This window comes from Pongo abelii, chromosome 4, assembly GCF_028885655.2.
Source record: "Pongo abelii isolate AG06213 chromosome 4, NHGRI_mPonAbe1-v2.0_pri, whole genome shotgun sequence".
Taxonomy (NCBI): domain Eukaryota; kingdom Metazoa; phylum Chordata; class Mammalia; order Primates; family Hominidae; genus Pongo; species Pongo abelii.
In genome coordinates, this window is record NC_071989.2 from 140,083,418 (window position 1) to 140,101,220 (window position 17,803).

Here is a 17,803-nt window from a genome sequence, read left to right on the forward strand (position 1 = left end):
GCAGTAATTGATGCTGATTATATTACACTGTAAACTTTTTTCCCACGTAACACACTCTCTGTATTTTCCCCCCTCAGTCTTAGTCTGTGTGCCTCTCTTCTCCTACCCCTTCTTTTTTTGAGACGGAATCTCGCTCTGGCTGGAGTGCAGTGGCGCAATCTTGGCTCACTGCAAGCTCCGCCTCCGGGGTTCACGCTATTCTCCTGCCTCAGCCTCGAGTAGCTGGGACTACAGGCGCCCGCCACCACACCCAGCTAATTTTCTTTTGTATTTTTAGTAGAGATGGGGTTTCACTGTGTTAGCCAGGATGGTGTCGATCTCCCGGCCTCGTGATCTGCCCACCTCGGCCTCCCAAAGTGCTGGGATTACAGGCGTGAACCACCGCGCCCGGCCTCGTAACCCTTCTTAAAGCCAGCATTCCCCAAGGCTCCATCTTCAACAATCTTTCCTTCTCATTCTTTACATTTCCAAGGTCATCCTCCATTCCTGTGCTTTCAATTATAATTTATGTCCTGATGATTCTCAAATCCACAGAAGATACAACTAACTGGTCAACTTCTATTATTTTTAAATTATTAAACACTCATCCATTTTTATGTTAAAGAGAATACCCTACAATATACCTATCTAACTAGCTAACAACAATGGATTTCTTCACTTCGATATTCCGGTACTTCCAACTGAACATGCCTAAACCTAAAATCATCAATTCTGATTTCTTCTATTTCCCTTAGTGAACAGCACCAATATCCATGCAATTAAACAGCCAGCAAAGTGCCAAACTTGATTCTTCCTTTTGCCTCACCCCTTCTATTTAATTAGCTAATCTGGTCCACTCTATGTCCCTTAGTGAATTTCTCAACAACTATCCCCACTGACACTAATTTACTGTAGGTATCATTATCTGTCATTTGGAGTAACATGATCAGCCTTCTAATATGGGCCTTTTCTCAATCCCACTTATCTGAATCCATTCCTACTGCAGTTAGAATATTCTTCTACAGACACAAATGTAATTTGTGTTGCTATATTCCGAAAATTCCTCTGTGGTGGCCTCGAGAATAAATCTCAAAGATCTCCAACTATAAAGAGTATGTTGATTAAGAACACCTACTGAAATCCATTGCCACATTTGTGCAAGGACACATAGCTGATAGGCTGCTCCCAGCCAATGGCTGAACACAGTAGGTATACTAAGGCAGGCCCATTTTGGGGAGACATGGGACACTTCTGACAACCAACTTTGACTCAAATACTTCCCAGGGCCTTGCTAAACCTCCCTTGAACTGTATAGCGGGCTGAGACACTTCCAGTCAACATTCTATCCCTCTCTCCTTCATCCATGGTCAGACTTACATCACAATTCGATGGGTCTCTCAGACTTTCCCAGCATTTTCCTCATTTTCCTTTACATAGTCATTTCCCCTAATACAATTGTTGCACATTTAATCCTGTCTTTGGCACCTGTTAAAAAAAACAGGTAAAGGACCCGAACCAACACACCTGCACTGGTGCCCAACTACACTACACCAAGCATTAACTCTGAATTCTTCAGTGTGGCCTACAGTGTGTTTTGTGATCTAGCTTTTGCTCCATTCTTTCTTTTTCATTTACTTTACCCCTACTCTGTACTCCACACATACTGATTTATTCACATTCTTTCCATACTCTATGATCTCTTACCCCTAGGTCTGTGTACGTACTACTGCTTCTTCACAGAACATTTCTTTCCCTAACCATCTGGCTAATCCTTCAAGCTTAAGCGTCATGTCCTCAAGGAAGCCTTCCTTGACTCTCCAGGACTGAACTGAGTGCTTCTCCTTATTTTAATCACACACTGCTTTTAACTCTAAGAATTTACTATAGTATACTGTAATTGTTGTATTACTTTTCTGACTTCCACTAACTATAAATCCATTGAGGCAGGAACTGTGTCTGGTTCACCACTGTATCTTCAGGGCCTAGCAGAGTGCTTGGCATATTATAGGTGCTCACCACATACTTACCGATTGATTGATTGATTGGAAATTGAAAGAAAATAAGAAATGGTAGACACACACACAAAAATCCTTGATTCACAATTAAAAGAGTGCAAGTAAATGCTGCTCATTATTTAAAGTCAGTAGTATGTAAAACGGATTTTCTACTCTATATTAAAAGAGAAGACAAGTATATCTAACCTCTATAGTATAATTTACCTTTATAAGTAATAATGGATTTGTGTTATAAAATGAATTCCTTTTGGCTGGGGCACGGTGGCTCACACCTGTAATCCCAGGACTTTGAGAGGCTGAGGTGGGTGGATCACCTGCGGTCAGGAGTTCGAGACTAGCCTGGCCAACACAGCAAACCCTGTCTCTACTAAAAATACAAAAACTAGCCGGGTGTGATGGCGCGTGCCTGCAGTCCCAGCTACTTGGGAGGTTGAGGCAGGAGGATTGCTTGAACCCGGGAGGCAGAGGTTGCAGTGAGCTAAGATCACGCCACTGCACTCCAGCCTGGGTGACAGAGTGAGATTCCATCTCAAAAAACAAAAACAAACAAAAAAAACCCATAATTACTTTCAACTTTCAACAAGCCCCTTGAGCTTTGAAAAGTATCAAATTATAAAGAAAAAAGATTTCATTATTTCTTTGTCACATTTTTCCTTTATTAAAATCAATGAAGTAATCAAGCAAGTTAAGAAAACGCAGAACTTCTATTTTTCTATAACACACATACATTATAAAGTATATGCCTAACACTATGACTAGCCCACAGTAATAGGTGTTTTATAAGTGATTGTTCATTTGAATAAACACAAATTATAAAAAATAAATAATAGGATGTCATACAGTTCAAGTTGGAAGAAAAAACTTTTCTACTAATATATAACAAATATTTATTAAAATTAATTATAAATAAAAGTTCTTGCTAAACAGAAAATGAAAGAAATATTAATACTTTTCTAATTGCTATCCCATTCCCTTGGCTACTATGTAGCTTTTTATGCACCAGAAATATCGCAATACAGCAGCAGTTCAGTTGAGCTGTCTAGAAAAAATGACTGGAAATCTTAGAAAGTCTGTCACTTTAAAATGTAGTACTTAAATAACAACAATCAGCTAACCGAAGTACTAAATAAATTGTTATTCTAATAAATCTTTTAAGAAACATCAAATTTGAACATCTGCTCATCTGAGTTACAGGTCACAAAAACAAGCATCATTTTAAAATAACTTTTATGGTTATGGAAGAGAGAAGGAAGAAGGTGTAATAGTCTTCCTCAGCTGAAATAGCCAAAAGAACTACTAAGGGCTTTTCTTATCACTGACACCTTTCAAAGATGCATCAAATTTAACAATGAAAAACAATGAAGACAAATTAGATATATCTACAGCAGTACTCTTTATCAGATACAAAATAAATATTGTGTTCAAATATATGAAAAATATGTTTTCCAAATAAATGTTATACATACTGGCAATTTAAATGCCTCTTCCACTTACAGTATTTGAAATTCTTTGTTATCATGACAGATCTGCACTATTAAGGAATAACTTCAAAAAACACTTGTTCCACTGCTAATATTTTTTAAACTTATAAAATCAAAGGAACCATTACCTATATTTCCAAGCAGTCCATTAATAACTGTGTTATTATCAGCCTTTAATGTATTGTTGTCCTGATTGATGAATTCAAGACTATCTTGTAGCCTATGGAGGGTGAGAAAAAAATTAATTCCAAATTCATTTTATGGTTTAAGGACAATTCTTTGTACATCCTGATGAAATTTTAAGTGCAAAAACAGTTTCTTCCTATTAGCATTACAAATTAACTAACATAATCATTTAAATCAGAGGTTGGTAAACTATAGCCTGGAGTGCCAGATCTAGTCTGCTGCCTTTTTTTGTAAATAAAGTTTTATTGGAAGACAGCCATGCCGATTCATTTATATACTGTGTATGAATGCTTTGATGCTGCAACAGCAGAGTTGAGAAACTACAACCCATTGTCTGGCTCACAAAGCCAAATATATATATTTTATTTATTTATTTATTTATTTATTTATTTATTTTAAGTTTTAGGGTACATGTGCACAATGTGCAGGTTTGTTACATACGTATACATGTGCCATGTTGGTGTGCTGCACCCATTGTCATTTACATTAGGTATATCTCCTAATGCTATCCCTCCCCGCTCACCCCACCCCACAACAGGCCCCAGTGTGTGATGTCCCCCTTCCTGTGTCCATGTGTTCTCATTGTTCAACTCCCACCTATGAGTGAGAACATGCGGTGTTTGGTTTTTTGTCCTTGCAATAGTTTGCTGAGAATGATGGTTTCCAGCATCATCCATGTCCCTACAAAGGACATGAACTCATCCTTTTTTATGGCTGCATAGTATTCCATGGTGTATACATGCCACATTTTCTTAATCCAGTCTATCACTGTTGGACATTTGGGTTGGTTCCAAGTCTTTGCGCCAAACAATATTTACTATCTGGATCTTTAAAGTAGAAGTTGCTGAACCTGATTTAGATTTCAAACAAGGTTTCCCCTCATATTTTAGACCTAAAAATATTTTCTAATTATCTGTTAGGGAGAGGTGGAAGCTAGGAGGAAGAAGAGTAGAATAAATCATTAGGCAAATATCCAAAAACTATCTTTAGTCTAATATATTACAAATAACCTATATCACTTCTTTTAGTGTCTCTTTCAGGATAAGAAAAATAAAAGTACTTTATGCTTTTAGTGCAAAATATCCTTTCTAGAGATTTTAGGAATTATCAGAACTTAGAAAAGGTGAAAAAACTCTGGTGATTATGGCTAACATCAGTGATTCCAACATGGAATCTTTAATTTCTACTTTAGTAGATCTCTAATTTCTACTTTTAAAGATCAGTATTTTTGGCTTCAAGATTTTTTAAGGCATCCATAATATTTTAAAGGATACCTTCCACGGCCGGGCATGGTGGCTCACGCCTGTAATCCCAGCACTGTGGGAGGCTGAGGCAGGCAGATCATTTGAGGTCAGGAGTTCGAGACCAGCCTGGCCAACATAGTGAAACTCTGTCTCTACTAAAAATACAAAAAAAAAAAATTAGCCGGGTGTGATGGCCTGCGCCTGTAGTCCCACCTACTCTGGAGGCTGAGTCAGGAGAATGGCTTGAACCCAGGAGGCAGAGGTTGCAGTGAGCTGAGATCGCGCCACTGCACTCCACCCTGGTGACACAGTGAGGCTCCGTCTCAAAAAAAAAAAAAAAAAAAGACTACCTCCCACTTTCCTTCCAAAGAATTACAGGTATTAGAAACTTAGCTAATAAAACTCTTCCAAACAGGTCTTTTTAAGGCATTAACAATTAATGGGGGCCCTGCAGAATTTCTGTAGTCTGGAGTAGTTTCCTTGCTGCCTTTGACCTTGGGTTACCCCCAGGGGCTCTGACTAGCCAATGAGTCTTGCTCTGATATGGCACCTGCAAAATCTCTCTCTGGGGTCTTCTACTGCCTAACTTTAGCCCCAGTAATTTACTAGGTTCTGGCACAGGGCCCATGATCCTGACACCAGGCCTGCCTTTGTTTCAGCTTCACTATTCCAATCTTTGCATTAATAGCTTGTAATACCCTGGTGGCTATCATTATATAGTGTATATATTATATGTAATATCAATATGGCTGACCTAGGTCAGTCCTGTCTGTAGGGTTAATTTCGTAGGGGATATGAAAATTGAAGGGCATCAACCTACAGATTGTGGTAACTCAGGTAACTCAGCGTGGTACCGCAAAACTGAAAATCAGCATGTTGCCCTAAGACGGAAATCCATTCATCATTCTACTTCCAGATACTGCTTCTAGCGATTCACAGAAACAGAAACGACATCTCATGTTTCTCAACTAAACTCAATTGAGAGTGAAATCTGGCCTCCATGAACTTTTAAACTTAAGGAAAGACAGAAAATCTGAACTTGTGCTGCAGTCCTAAAAGCAGTTTGTTAGTTTTCATACTTTGCACATCTAAAGTAATACATTTCCCCCGTATCCATAAGCACTTACGTATTGAGACTCCCACAAATACTGCTGCCAGTCCGAGCAGTAAACACTTTGCTGAGCATGAGCTGTGGAGGGGAACTATGAAGAAAAAGAGAAAGAGAGAGACCAAAACTAAAATATAATGACCTTTTGGATTTATTATAAATAAAAATGTGTAAGTCACAGAGGTTTCACAGCATAGCTGCAAGAGCCATGAAGTAGCATTAAAACCACAGAACATTTTAAATGGAGTATGACAAGCTCAATCTGAGTGAAGATCATATAAAATTCTCTCTTAAAAAAACCCAAATATCTAAAAATGGGACTCGTTAAAAAAAAATCAGAAATCCTCTCACCGAATCTGATGAATTTTTAAGGTAGATCCTTTGTAGCTCATTGCTACTGAGCCAAACATCATCTCTCCAAGCATATTGGCATCAGAAGAGCACCGAGAACCCTAAACAATAACCACACATTAACAAACTGTGTTAATTAAAAGCTTATGACTATTTCATATGTTGATTTTTATTAAAAATTCTTGATATAGTTATTCTACATTGAGTTGTAATTCTACACTGTATATGCTGTTCTGCAACTTGATTTTCTTCATTTTAAAATGTTTTCTTGATGTAACCATGTTGTTACACATAAATTTGACTAATTCCTTTTAAGAGCTGTACAATATTTTATTGTATGAAAATACCACAGTTTGTCAGACCAGTTCCCTTTACTCACGGGCATTTAAGTCACTTCCAGATTTTTGCTATTACCAATAATGCACAAGTAGGCATTCTTAACTGCATCTTATGCATATGCAATGTTTCTCCAGGATAAATAATAAGTGAAATTCAAAGAATATGCAGAATAATTTTTACTACTCCTGTTGTTTAAAAGAAGCATCCATAAATGGGGCAATTTATATCTATTTTGTATTTCTGTAAAGACATATCTGTGATCTACAGGTTCAATACTATGCCTATGAAAATCCTAATGGCATTTTTTACAAAAACAGAAAAACATATTAAAATTCACATGAAACCACAGAAGACCACAATGAGCCAAATCAACCTTGAAAAAGAACAAAGCTGGTGGGCATTACACGTCCTGATTTTAAATTATACTACAAAGCTACAGTAGTGAAAACAGTAAGGTACTGACATTAAGACAGCCATAGACCAATGGAACAGAACAAAGAGCCCAGAAATAAACCTACATGTATACAGTCAACTGATCTTCAAGAAGGGTGCTAAGAAAACACAATGGGGACAGGAGAGTCTCCTTAACAAATGCTTCTGGGAAAACTGGATATCCACATGCGAAAGAATAAAACTGGTGTCCTATATCATGCACAAAAATCAACTCAAAATAGATTAAAGGCTTACATGTATGACCCAAAACTGTAAAACTCCCAGAAGAAAACAAGAGAAAAGCTTGATGACATTGGTCTTAGCAATAATTTCACAGATATGACACCCAAAGCACAGGTAATAACAGCAAAAACAGACAAGTGGGACTACATCAAACTAAAATGTTTCTGCACAGCAATGAAAATAATCAAGAGGGCAAAAAGATAAAATATGGAATGGGAAAAAATACTCGCAAACCACGTATCTGATAAGGGATTTGGCTTCAAAATGTACCAGAAACCCCTACAACTCTATAGTAAAAACTAATAATGCAATTAAGGTCTTGAATAAACATTTCTCCAAAGAATTCATACAAATGACCAACTGATACAGGAGAAATGCTCAACATTTCTAATCAGAAAAATGTAAATCAAAACCATAAAACCTGTCAGGTTGGCTATAATCAAAAAAGCAAAGACAACAAGTGGTGAGGATGTGGGAAAACTGGAGACCTTGCACATTGTTGGAGGAATGCAAAATGGTATTGTACTTATGGAAAACAACACGGCAAGTCCTCCAAAAATTAAAAATAGAACTACCATGTGATCTGGCAATTCCACTTCTGGGCATTTTTCCAAAATAATTAAAATCAGGATCTCAAAGAGATATTAGCACTCCTATATTCATTACAGCACTATTCACAATAGCCAAGATGTGAAAATAACCGTAAATGTCCATTGACAGATGAATGGATAAATGAAATATAATAAATACACAGAATGAAACACTATTCAGTTTTCAAAAAGAAGAAAATTCTGCAACACGCAACAACATGGATGAATCTTAAGGACGTTAGGCTAAATGAAATAAGCCAGTCACAAAAAGATAAATACTGCATGATAAGATAAATACTCCACTTATATGAGGTATTTAAAATAGCCAAATTTACAGAATCAAAGAGTAGAATGGTAGTTACCAGGGGCTGGGGCGAGGGGGAAATGCGGATTTACTAATCAATGGCATTAAATTTCAGTCAAGCAATTTGAATAAGCTCTAGAAATCTATAGTATAACACTGTACATATAGACAACAATTCATTGTACATTTAAAAATTTAAGAGGGTAGATCTCGTTCTTCCCACAATTTTTTTTTTAAAAGACTTTCTTGAGGCTAGGCGCGGTGGATCACGCTTGTAATCCCAGCATTTTGGGAGGCTGACGCAAGAGGATCACAAGGTCAGGAGTTCAAGACCAGCCTGGCCAACACGGTGAACCTCGTCTCTGCTAAAAATACAAAAAATTAGCTGGGCATGGTGGTGCACGCCTGTAATCCCAGCTACTCGGGAGGCTGAGGCAGGAGAATCGCTTGAGCCCAGGAGACAGAGGTTGTAGTGAGTGGAGATCACGCCATTGCACTCCAGCCTGGGCGACAGAGCAAGACTTCCTTGAAACATTATGTCTTGTTTCCAAAGAACTTCCTGATTAAAAAGTTATTCTCTTTCATTATTCTTTGTCTTCACAGGAGTCAGACAACAGTTAAAGATTGAGCTTATCCATTTCGTTACTATTTAGATATCATGGCAAATATCACTTTTTACCTACCAAGTATCTATTCTCTAATTCTTCCTCATTTTTTGAAGTCCAGTTTGTTTTAGGGCAGTAATGTGCACAACTGAAAAAAATTTCATTTCACAGCCTCACTTGAAGATAGGAGATTTAGAGTAATTTTTATACTTAAAAGATCAGTGTTATGGTTGAAGTAGCAATTTTCAGAACTATTCATTCACATGCATTTGACACAGGCCTGGTCAGTAAGATGTAAATGGAAGTCACTACAGATGGAGATGTCATATTATAACAACAAGGCAACAAGTACGCACTAACTCTAAGTAGAAAGATAAGTGAACCATGGTCTCTGAGGGTATCTTGAAGCCCAGTATCATACCTAGATAGTACACTTTTAGGGTTATCATGTCAGGAACACAACCCCTAATTTGTTTAAGCCACTGTTTAGAGAGTGTCCCAATACCATTCTTAACTGATGCAATTATATAAAATCAAAAAATAAATGGTTTCTAAAATATTTAGGAAAATTCTAATAACCATAAAGTGAAGAGAATCCCCATTTTACAACTGGAGACCAGGATATACAGCTGCACACTGTTTTTCGTTTTATCATGTGACTCTTTTACTCCTTTATCTCTTTACTACCTATGTTAAATTGTCCTATTATTAGGGTTAAGATAATCCATATGTTTAAATATTTGTACCTTTCTTTAAAAAGACACCTTCAAGTAGCAACACACTTTTTTATACATGGCTATTTTTATATCAGTTTCACATTTTTTTGAGATGAAGTCTTGCCCTTGTCGCCCAGGCTGGAGTGCAATGGCACAATCTCGGCTCACTGCGACCTCCGCCTCCCGGGTTCAAGCAATTCTCCTGCCTCAGCATCCTGAGTAGCTGGGACTACAGGTGCGCACCACCATACCCAGCTAATTTCTGTATTTTTAGTAGAGACGGGGATTCACCATTTTGGCCAGGATGATAACGATCTCTTGACCTCGTGATCCACCTACCTTGGCCTCCCAAAGTGCTGGGATTACAGGTGTGAGCCACCTCACCCAGCCCACAAAGTTAATTTTTAAGAAAAAAGTCATTTCTGTCATACCTAGGTTACTAATATAGAAAGCAACTAATTTATTCTTGAGATTTGGTTAAGATCAAATTTTTATTTCAAGACAAAGAGGCTTGGGTACTGAGAACAACATTTCAGAAAAGGAGCAGAAAATTTTTTTAATGATAAAATAGCTATTTAAAAAATCAATGCCAGTATTACTTGGCAACCTAAATTACTTCTGGCTAACAAGAGACATGGCAGCCTTCCCTTATAAGCTCATTTTTACCATAATGCGTCTAACTCTATTGTTATTTTGACTGAATTTCTTATTTCTTGTATTAAGCAAACTATACAAATTTAAATACCAAGGCATTTATAGATTTTACTATTATACAAATAAAATAAGCCCCAGAAAGCAAAATACAGTAAAAATATTAATAAATTGTTGTGTAAATTTTATGACACTGTATAGTTTACTACTAAGGTTCTATTTGTCTGTTCTAACATATACTAAATAGTTACCATGAATGTGACTGGCAAGGTATGTATTTTAATGTGACATAATCTACAATGAAGCTTATAATTAAAAGGATGCTATTATCATTATCGTCTTTTTAAAAATGCCTTATTTAAAAGGTCTATTCTAAGTACTCATTCCTGGTAGCTAATAATCTGTTAAACCCTGTGTAACTCAAAGACAATGTTCCACTTACCTGAAATTATATACATTTTTAAAAAATTATTATTATGCTTTTTAGTTCTGGGATACATGTGCAGAATGTGCAGGTTTGTTACATAGGTATAAAAGTGCCATGGTGGTTTGCTGCATCCATCAATCTGTCATCTATATTAGGTATTTTTCCTAATGCTATCCCTCCCCTAGCCCTCCGCCCCCTAATAGGTCCCGGTGTGTGATGTTTCCCTCCCTGTATCCATGTGTTTTCATTGTTCAACTCCCACTTATGAGTGAGAACATGCGGCGCTGCTTTTCTGTTCTTGTGTTATTTTGCTGAGAATGATGGTTTCCAGCTTCATCCATGTCCCTGCAAAGGACACGAACTCATCCTTTTTTATGGCTGCACAGTATTCCATAGTGTATATGTGCCACATTTTCTTAATCCAGTCAATCATTGATAGACATTTGGGTTGGTTCCAAATCTTTGCTATTGTGAATAGTGCTGCAATAAACATATGTATCCATGTGTCTTTATACTAGAATGATTTATAATCCTTTGGGTACATACCCAGTAATGGGATTGCTGGGTCAAATGGTATTTCTGGATCTAGATCCTTGAGGAATTGGCACACTGTCTTCCATAATGGTTGAACTAATTTACACTCCCACCAACAGTGTAAAAGTGTTCCTATTTCTCTACATCTTCTCCAGCATCTTTTGTTTCCTGACTTTCTAATGATCGCCATTCTAACTGGCGTGAGATGCTTATCTCATCATGGTTTTGATTTGCATTTCTCTGATGACCAGTGATAATGAGCTTTTTTTTCATGTTTGTTGGCCGCATAAATGTCTTCTTTTGAGAAGTGTCTGTTTGTATCCTTCACCTACTTTTTGATGGGGTTGTTCGTTTCTTGTAAATTTGTTTAAGTTCCTTATAGATTCTGGATATTAGCCCTTTGTCAGATGGATAGATTGCAAAAGTTTTCTCCCATTCTGCAGGTTGCCTGTTGACTCTGATGATAGTTTCTTTTGCTGTGCAGAAGCTCTTTAATTAGATCCCATTTGTCAATTTTGGCTTTTGTTGCCATTGCTTTTGCTGTTTTAGTCATAAAGTCTTTGCCCATGCCTATGTCCTGAATGGTATTGCACAGGTTTTCTTCTAGGGTTTTTATGGTTTTAGGTCTAACGTTTAAGTCTTTAATCCATCTTGAGTTAATTTTTGTATAAGGTGTGAGGAAGGGAGTCAGTTTCAGTTTCCTGCATATGGCTAACCAGTTTTCCCAACACCATTTATTAAATAGGGAATCCTTTCCCCATTGCTTGTTTTGTCAGGTTTGTCAAAGATCAGAAGGTTATTGATGTGTGGCATTATTTCTGAGGGCTCTGTTCTGTTCCACTGGTCTATGTATCTGTTTGGTACCAGTACCATGCTGTTTTGCTTACTGTAGCCTTGTGGTATAGTTTGAAGTCAGGTAGTGTGATGCCTCCAGCTTTGTTCTTTTTGCTTAGGATTTTCTTGGCTATACGGGCTCTTTTTTGGTTCCATATGAAATTTAAAGTAGTTTTTTCTAATTCTGTGAAGAAAGTCAAAGGTAGATTGATGGGGATAGCATTGAATCTATAAATTACTATAGGCATGATAGCCATTTTCACGATACTGATTCTTCCTATCCATAAGCATGAAATGTTTTTCCATTTGTTTATATCCTCTGTTTTTCCTTGAGCAGTGGTTTGTACTTCTCCTTGAAGAGGTCCTTCACATCCCTTGTAAGTTGGATTCCTAGGTATTTTATTCTCTTTGTAGCAATTGTGAATGGGAGTTCACTCACGATTTGGCTGTCTATTATTGGTGTATAGGAATGCTTGTGATTTTTGCACATTGATTTTGTATCCTGAGACTTTGCTGAAGTTGCTTAACAGCTTAAGGAGATTTTGGCCTGAGACAATGGGGTTTTCTAAATATACAATCATGTCATCTGCAAACAGGAACAATTTGACTTCCTCTCTTCCTATTTGAATACCCTTTATTTCTTTCTCTTGCCTGAATGCCCTGGCCAGAACTTCCAATACTATGTTGAATAGGAGTGGTGAGAGAGGATATCCTTATCTTGTGCTGGTTTTCAAAGGGAATGCTTCCAGCGTTTGCCCATTTGGGATGATACTGGCTATGGGTTTGTCATAAATAGCTCTTATTATTTTGAGGTACGTTCCATCAATACCTAGTTTATTGAGAGTTTTTAGCATGATAGGGTGTTGAATTTTATCGAAGACCTTTTCTGCATCTGAGATAATCATGTGATTTTTGTCATTGGTTCTGTTCATGTGATGGATTACGTTTATTGATTTGCATATGTTGAACCAGCCTTGCATCCCAGGGATGAAGGCAACTTGATCGTGGTGGATAGGCTTTTTGGTGTGCTGCTGGATTTGGTTTGCCAGTATTTTATTGAGGATTTTCCCATTGATGTTCATCAGGGATACCGGCCTGAAATTTTCTTTTTTTGTTGTGTCTCTGCCAGGTTTTGATATCAGGACGATGTTGGCCTCATAAAATGAGTTAGGGAGGATTTCCTCTTTTTCTATTGATTGGAATAGTTTCAGAAGGAATGGCACCAGCTCCTCTTTGTACCTCTGGTAGAATTTGGCTGTGAATCAGTCTGGTCCTGGACTTTTTTTGGTTGATAGGCCATTAATTACTGCCTCAATTTCAGAACTTGCTATTGGTCTATTCAGGGATTTGACTTCTTCCTGGTTTAGTCTTGGGATGGTGTATGTGTCCAGGAATTTATCCACTTCTTCTAGATTTTCTAGTTTATTTGTGTAGATTGTATTCTATGATGGTAGTCTGCATTTCTGTGGGATCAGCGGTGATATCTCCTTTATCATTTCTTATTGTGTTTATTTGATTCTTCTCTCTTTTCTTCTTTATTAGTCTGGCTAGTGGTCTATTTTGTTAATCTTTTCAAAAAACCAGCTCCTGGATTCATTGATTTTTTGAAGGGTTTTTCGTGTCTCTATTCCTTCAGTTTTGCTCTGATCTTAGTTACTTCTTGTCTTCTGCTAGCTTTTGAATTTGTTTGCTTTTGCTTCTCTAGTTCTTTTAATTGTGATGTTAGGGTGTCAATTTTAGATCTTTCCCACTTTCTCCTGTGGGCATTTAGTGCTATAAATTTCCCTGTAACCACTGCTTTAGCTGTGTCCCAGAGATTCTGGTACGGTGTGTCTTTGTTCAAACTTACTTATTTCTGCCTTCAGTTTGTTATTTACCCAGTAGTCATTCAGGAGCAGGTTGTTGAGTTTCTAAGTAGTTGTGCGGTTTGAGTGAGTTTCTTAATTCTGAATTCTAATTTGATTGCACTTTGGTCTGAGAGACTGTTTGTTATGATTTCCGTTCTTTTGCATTTGCTGAGGAGTGTTTTACTTCCAATTATGTGGTCAATTTTAGAATAAGTGTGATGTGTTGCTGAGAAGAATGCATATTCTGTTTATTTGGGGTGGAGAGTTCTGTAGATGTCTATTAGGTCTGCTTGGTCCAGAGCTGAGTTCAAGTCCTGAACATCCTTGTTAATTTTCTGTCTTGTTGATCAGTCTAATATTGACAGTGGGTTGTTAAAGTCTCCCACTATTACTGTGGGGGAGTCTCAGTTTCTTTGTAGGTCTTTCAGAACTTGCTTTATGAATCTGGGTGCTCTTGTATTGGGTACATATATATTTACAATAGTTAGCTCTTCTTGTTGGATTGATCCCTATTGTTGCATTGATCCCTTTACCATTACGTAATGCCCTTGTCTTTTTGTTTTTTTTATATCTTTGCTGGTTTAAAGTCTGTTTTATCAAAGACTAGGATTGCAACCTCTGCTTTTTTTTGCTTTCCATTTGCTTGGTAAATATTCCTCTATCCTTTTATCTTGAGCCTATGTGTATCTTTGCAGATGAGATGGGTCTCCTGAATACAGCACACTGATGGGTCTTGACTCGTTATCCAATTTGCCAGTCTGTGTCTTTTAATGGGGGCATTTAGCCCATTTATATTTAAGGTTAATATTGTTATGTGTGGATTTGATCCTGTCATTATGATGCTAGCTGGTTATTTTGCCTGTTTGTTCATGCTGTTTCTTCTTAGTGTCAACTTCATATGTTTACAATTTCATATGTTTTTGCAGTGCCTGGTACCGTTTTTCCTTTCCATATTTAGTGCTTCCTTCAGGAGCTCTTGTAAGGCAAGCCTGATGGTGACAAAGTCTCTCAGCATTTGCTTCTCTGGAAAGGATTTTATTTCTCCTTCGCTTATGAAGCTTAGTTTGGCTGGATATGAAATTCTGGGTTGAAAATTATGTTCTTTAAGAATGTTGAATATTGGCCCCCACTCTCTTCTGGCATTAGAGTTTCTGCAGAGAAATCCACTGTTAGTCTGATGGGCTTTCCTTTGTGTATAACCCAATGTTTCTCTCCAGCTGCCCTTAACATTTTTTCCTTCATTTCAACCTTGGTGAATCTGACAATTATGTGTCTTGGGGTTGCTCTTCTCGAGCAGTATCTTTGTTGTGTTCTCTGTATTTCCTGAATTTTAATGTTAGCCTGTCTTGCTTGGTTGGGAAAGTTCTCCTGGATAATATCCTTAAGAGTGTTTTGCAACTTGGTTCCATTCTCCCTGTCCCTTTTAGGTACACCAACCAAATGCAGGTTTGGTCTTTTCACATAGTCCCATATTTCTTGGAGACTTTGTTCCTTTTCATTCTTTTTTCTCTAATTTTGTCTTCACGCTTTATGTCATTAAGTTGATCTTCAATCTCTGATATCCTTTCTTCCGCCTGATTGATTCAGCTATTGATGCTTGTGTATGCTTCATGAAGTTCTCATACTGTGTTTTTCAGCTCCATCAGGTCATTCATGTTCTTCTCTAAACTGGTTATTCCAGTTAGCAATTTGTCTAACCTTTTTTCCAGGTTCTTAGCTTCCTTGCATTGGGTTAGAACGTGCTCCTTTAGCTCACAGGAGTTTATTACCTTTATTATCTTCTGAAGCCTACTTCTGTCAACTTGTCAAACTCATCCTCCATCCAGTTTTGTTCCCTTGCTGGTAAGGTGCTGTGATCCTTTGGAGGAGGAGAGGCATTCTGGTGTTTGGAATTTTCAGCCTTTTATGCTCGTTTTTCCTCATCTTTGTGGATTTATCTATCTTTGGTCTTTCAGGCTGGTGACCTTTGGATGGGGTTTTCATGTGGATGTCCTTTTTGTTGATGTCAATGCTATCCCTTTCTGTTTGTTAGTTTTCCTTCTACCAGTCAGGCCCCTCTGCTGCAGGTCTGCTGGTGTTTGCTGGTGGTCCACTCCAGACCCTGTTTGCCTGGGTATCACCAGTGGAGGCTGCAGAACAGCAAAGATTCCTGCCTGTCCCTTCCTCTGTAAGCTTCATTCCAGAGGAGCCCCTGCCAGATGCCAGCCAGAGCTCTCCTGTATGTGATGTCTGTTGACCCCTGCTGGGAGGTGTCTCCCAGTGAGGAGTCATAGGGGTCAGGGACCCACTTGAGGAGGCAGTCTGTCCCTTACCAGAGCTTGAACGCTGTGCTAGGAGATCCACTGTTCTCTTCAGCGTCAACAGGCAGGAACATTTAAGTCTGCTGAGGCTGTACCCACAGCCACCCCTTCCTCCAGGTGCTCTGTCCCAGGGAGACGGGAGTTTTATCTATAAGCCCCCGACTGGGGCTGCTGCCTTTCTTTCAGAGATGCCCTGCCCAGAGAGGAGGAATCTAGACAGGCAGTCTGGCTACAGTGGCTTTGCTGAGCTGCGGTGAGCTCCGCCCAGTTCTAACTTCCCAGCAGCTTTGTTTACACTCAGTCGGAAATGCAGAAATCACTCACCTTCTGCGCTGATTTCACTGGGAGCTACAGACCGGAGCTGTTCCTATTTGGCCATCTTGCCAGCCACCCTATATACATATTTTTTTTGAGACAAGGTCTCACTCTGTCATCCAGGCTGGGTTGCTATGGCATGACCATAACTCACCACATCCTAGAACTTCTGGGCTCAAGCAATCCTCCCACCTCAGCCTCGTGAGTAGCTGGGACTACAGGCTCACACCACCACACACGGCTAATTTTTTTTTCTTTTTTTGAGACAGAGTTCCACTCTTGTTGCCCAGGCTGTAGTGCAATGGCGCAATCTTGGGTCACCGCAACATCCGCCTCCCGGGTTCAAGCGATTCTCCTGCCCCAGCCTCCTGAGTAGCTGGGATTACAGGCATGTGCCACCATGCCTAATTTTACATTTTTAGTAGAGATGGGGTTTCTCCATGTTGGTCAGGCTGGTCTCGAACTCCTGACCTCAGGTGATCCGCCCGCCTCAGCCTCCCAAAATGCTGGGATTACAGGCATGAGCCACCGTGCCCGGCCCACATGGCTAATTTTTAAAAAATCACCAAACTTTCAAAGTTGTGCAAAATGGTGTAAGTCATGATGGTGTTGTATGGCACAAGACTATTATGGATTTGTTAAGGTATCATGCCTAAAGAGGAGGTGGAATAGAAGAAGGCAGGGGGAACTGTGCAGTAAATACAACTGGAGTTTAGTAATTTCAGACTCTTTTCACATACCTTGTCCCATTGATTCGGTATAAAGATCAATTTCCATCAAAACACAATCATCTCATTACCAGTAATTAAAAAGCCAAGATTCTATTTTGATACTGAGTAAATATAAAATACTTGTGATTAATGCAAACTTGGATGACACAAATAAATTTACATCAGATGACACTTGCTAAGCATGAGACCAAATACTGATCTTATATAAAATGTAACACATTTAGAGAGAAGTTCCTATGTATTGTACTTACTAATACGTTTAATTCCATATTTTACAAGAAGTCACATTACTTTCGGAAAATAAAACTATGTATTATGTATACTTCCAATCATACTTTAATTTCATACAACTGAAACTGTATTAGTATAATTATCTTCATATTTCAATAATAAAAAAGTATGTAAAATAAGAAATTATTCTGATAACCCAATAAATCTGAATTGGGAAATATAAGGAGAAAATACTCATGCAACCTATGCCTATGGCTTTCTACTTCTCCTATTCTAAGATTTATCAAAGTTCATAAACGTACTTGTTTATCTGTGTCTCCAGCTTCAATGCAAGCTCTAG

The 17,803-nt window shown here is 38.2% G+C and overlaps 1 protein-coding gene across 2 annotated transcripts in view; it reads right to left on the minus strand.

The window, feature by feature from the left end:
* Positions 1–17,803, minus strand: part of FNIP1 (folliculin interacting protein 1) — a 159,626-nt gene that overhangs the window by 71,192 nt on the left and 70,631 nt on the right. For both annotated transcript variants that reach the window (NM_001131596.2, XM_009240982.4), the window contains 3 exon segments: positions 3,604–3,695; positions 6,033–6,107; positions 6,365–6,465. In NM_001131596.2, coding sequence (NP_001125068.2) covers positions 3,604–3,695; positions 6,033–6,107; positions 6,365–6,465 — 268 coding nt within the window.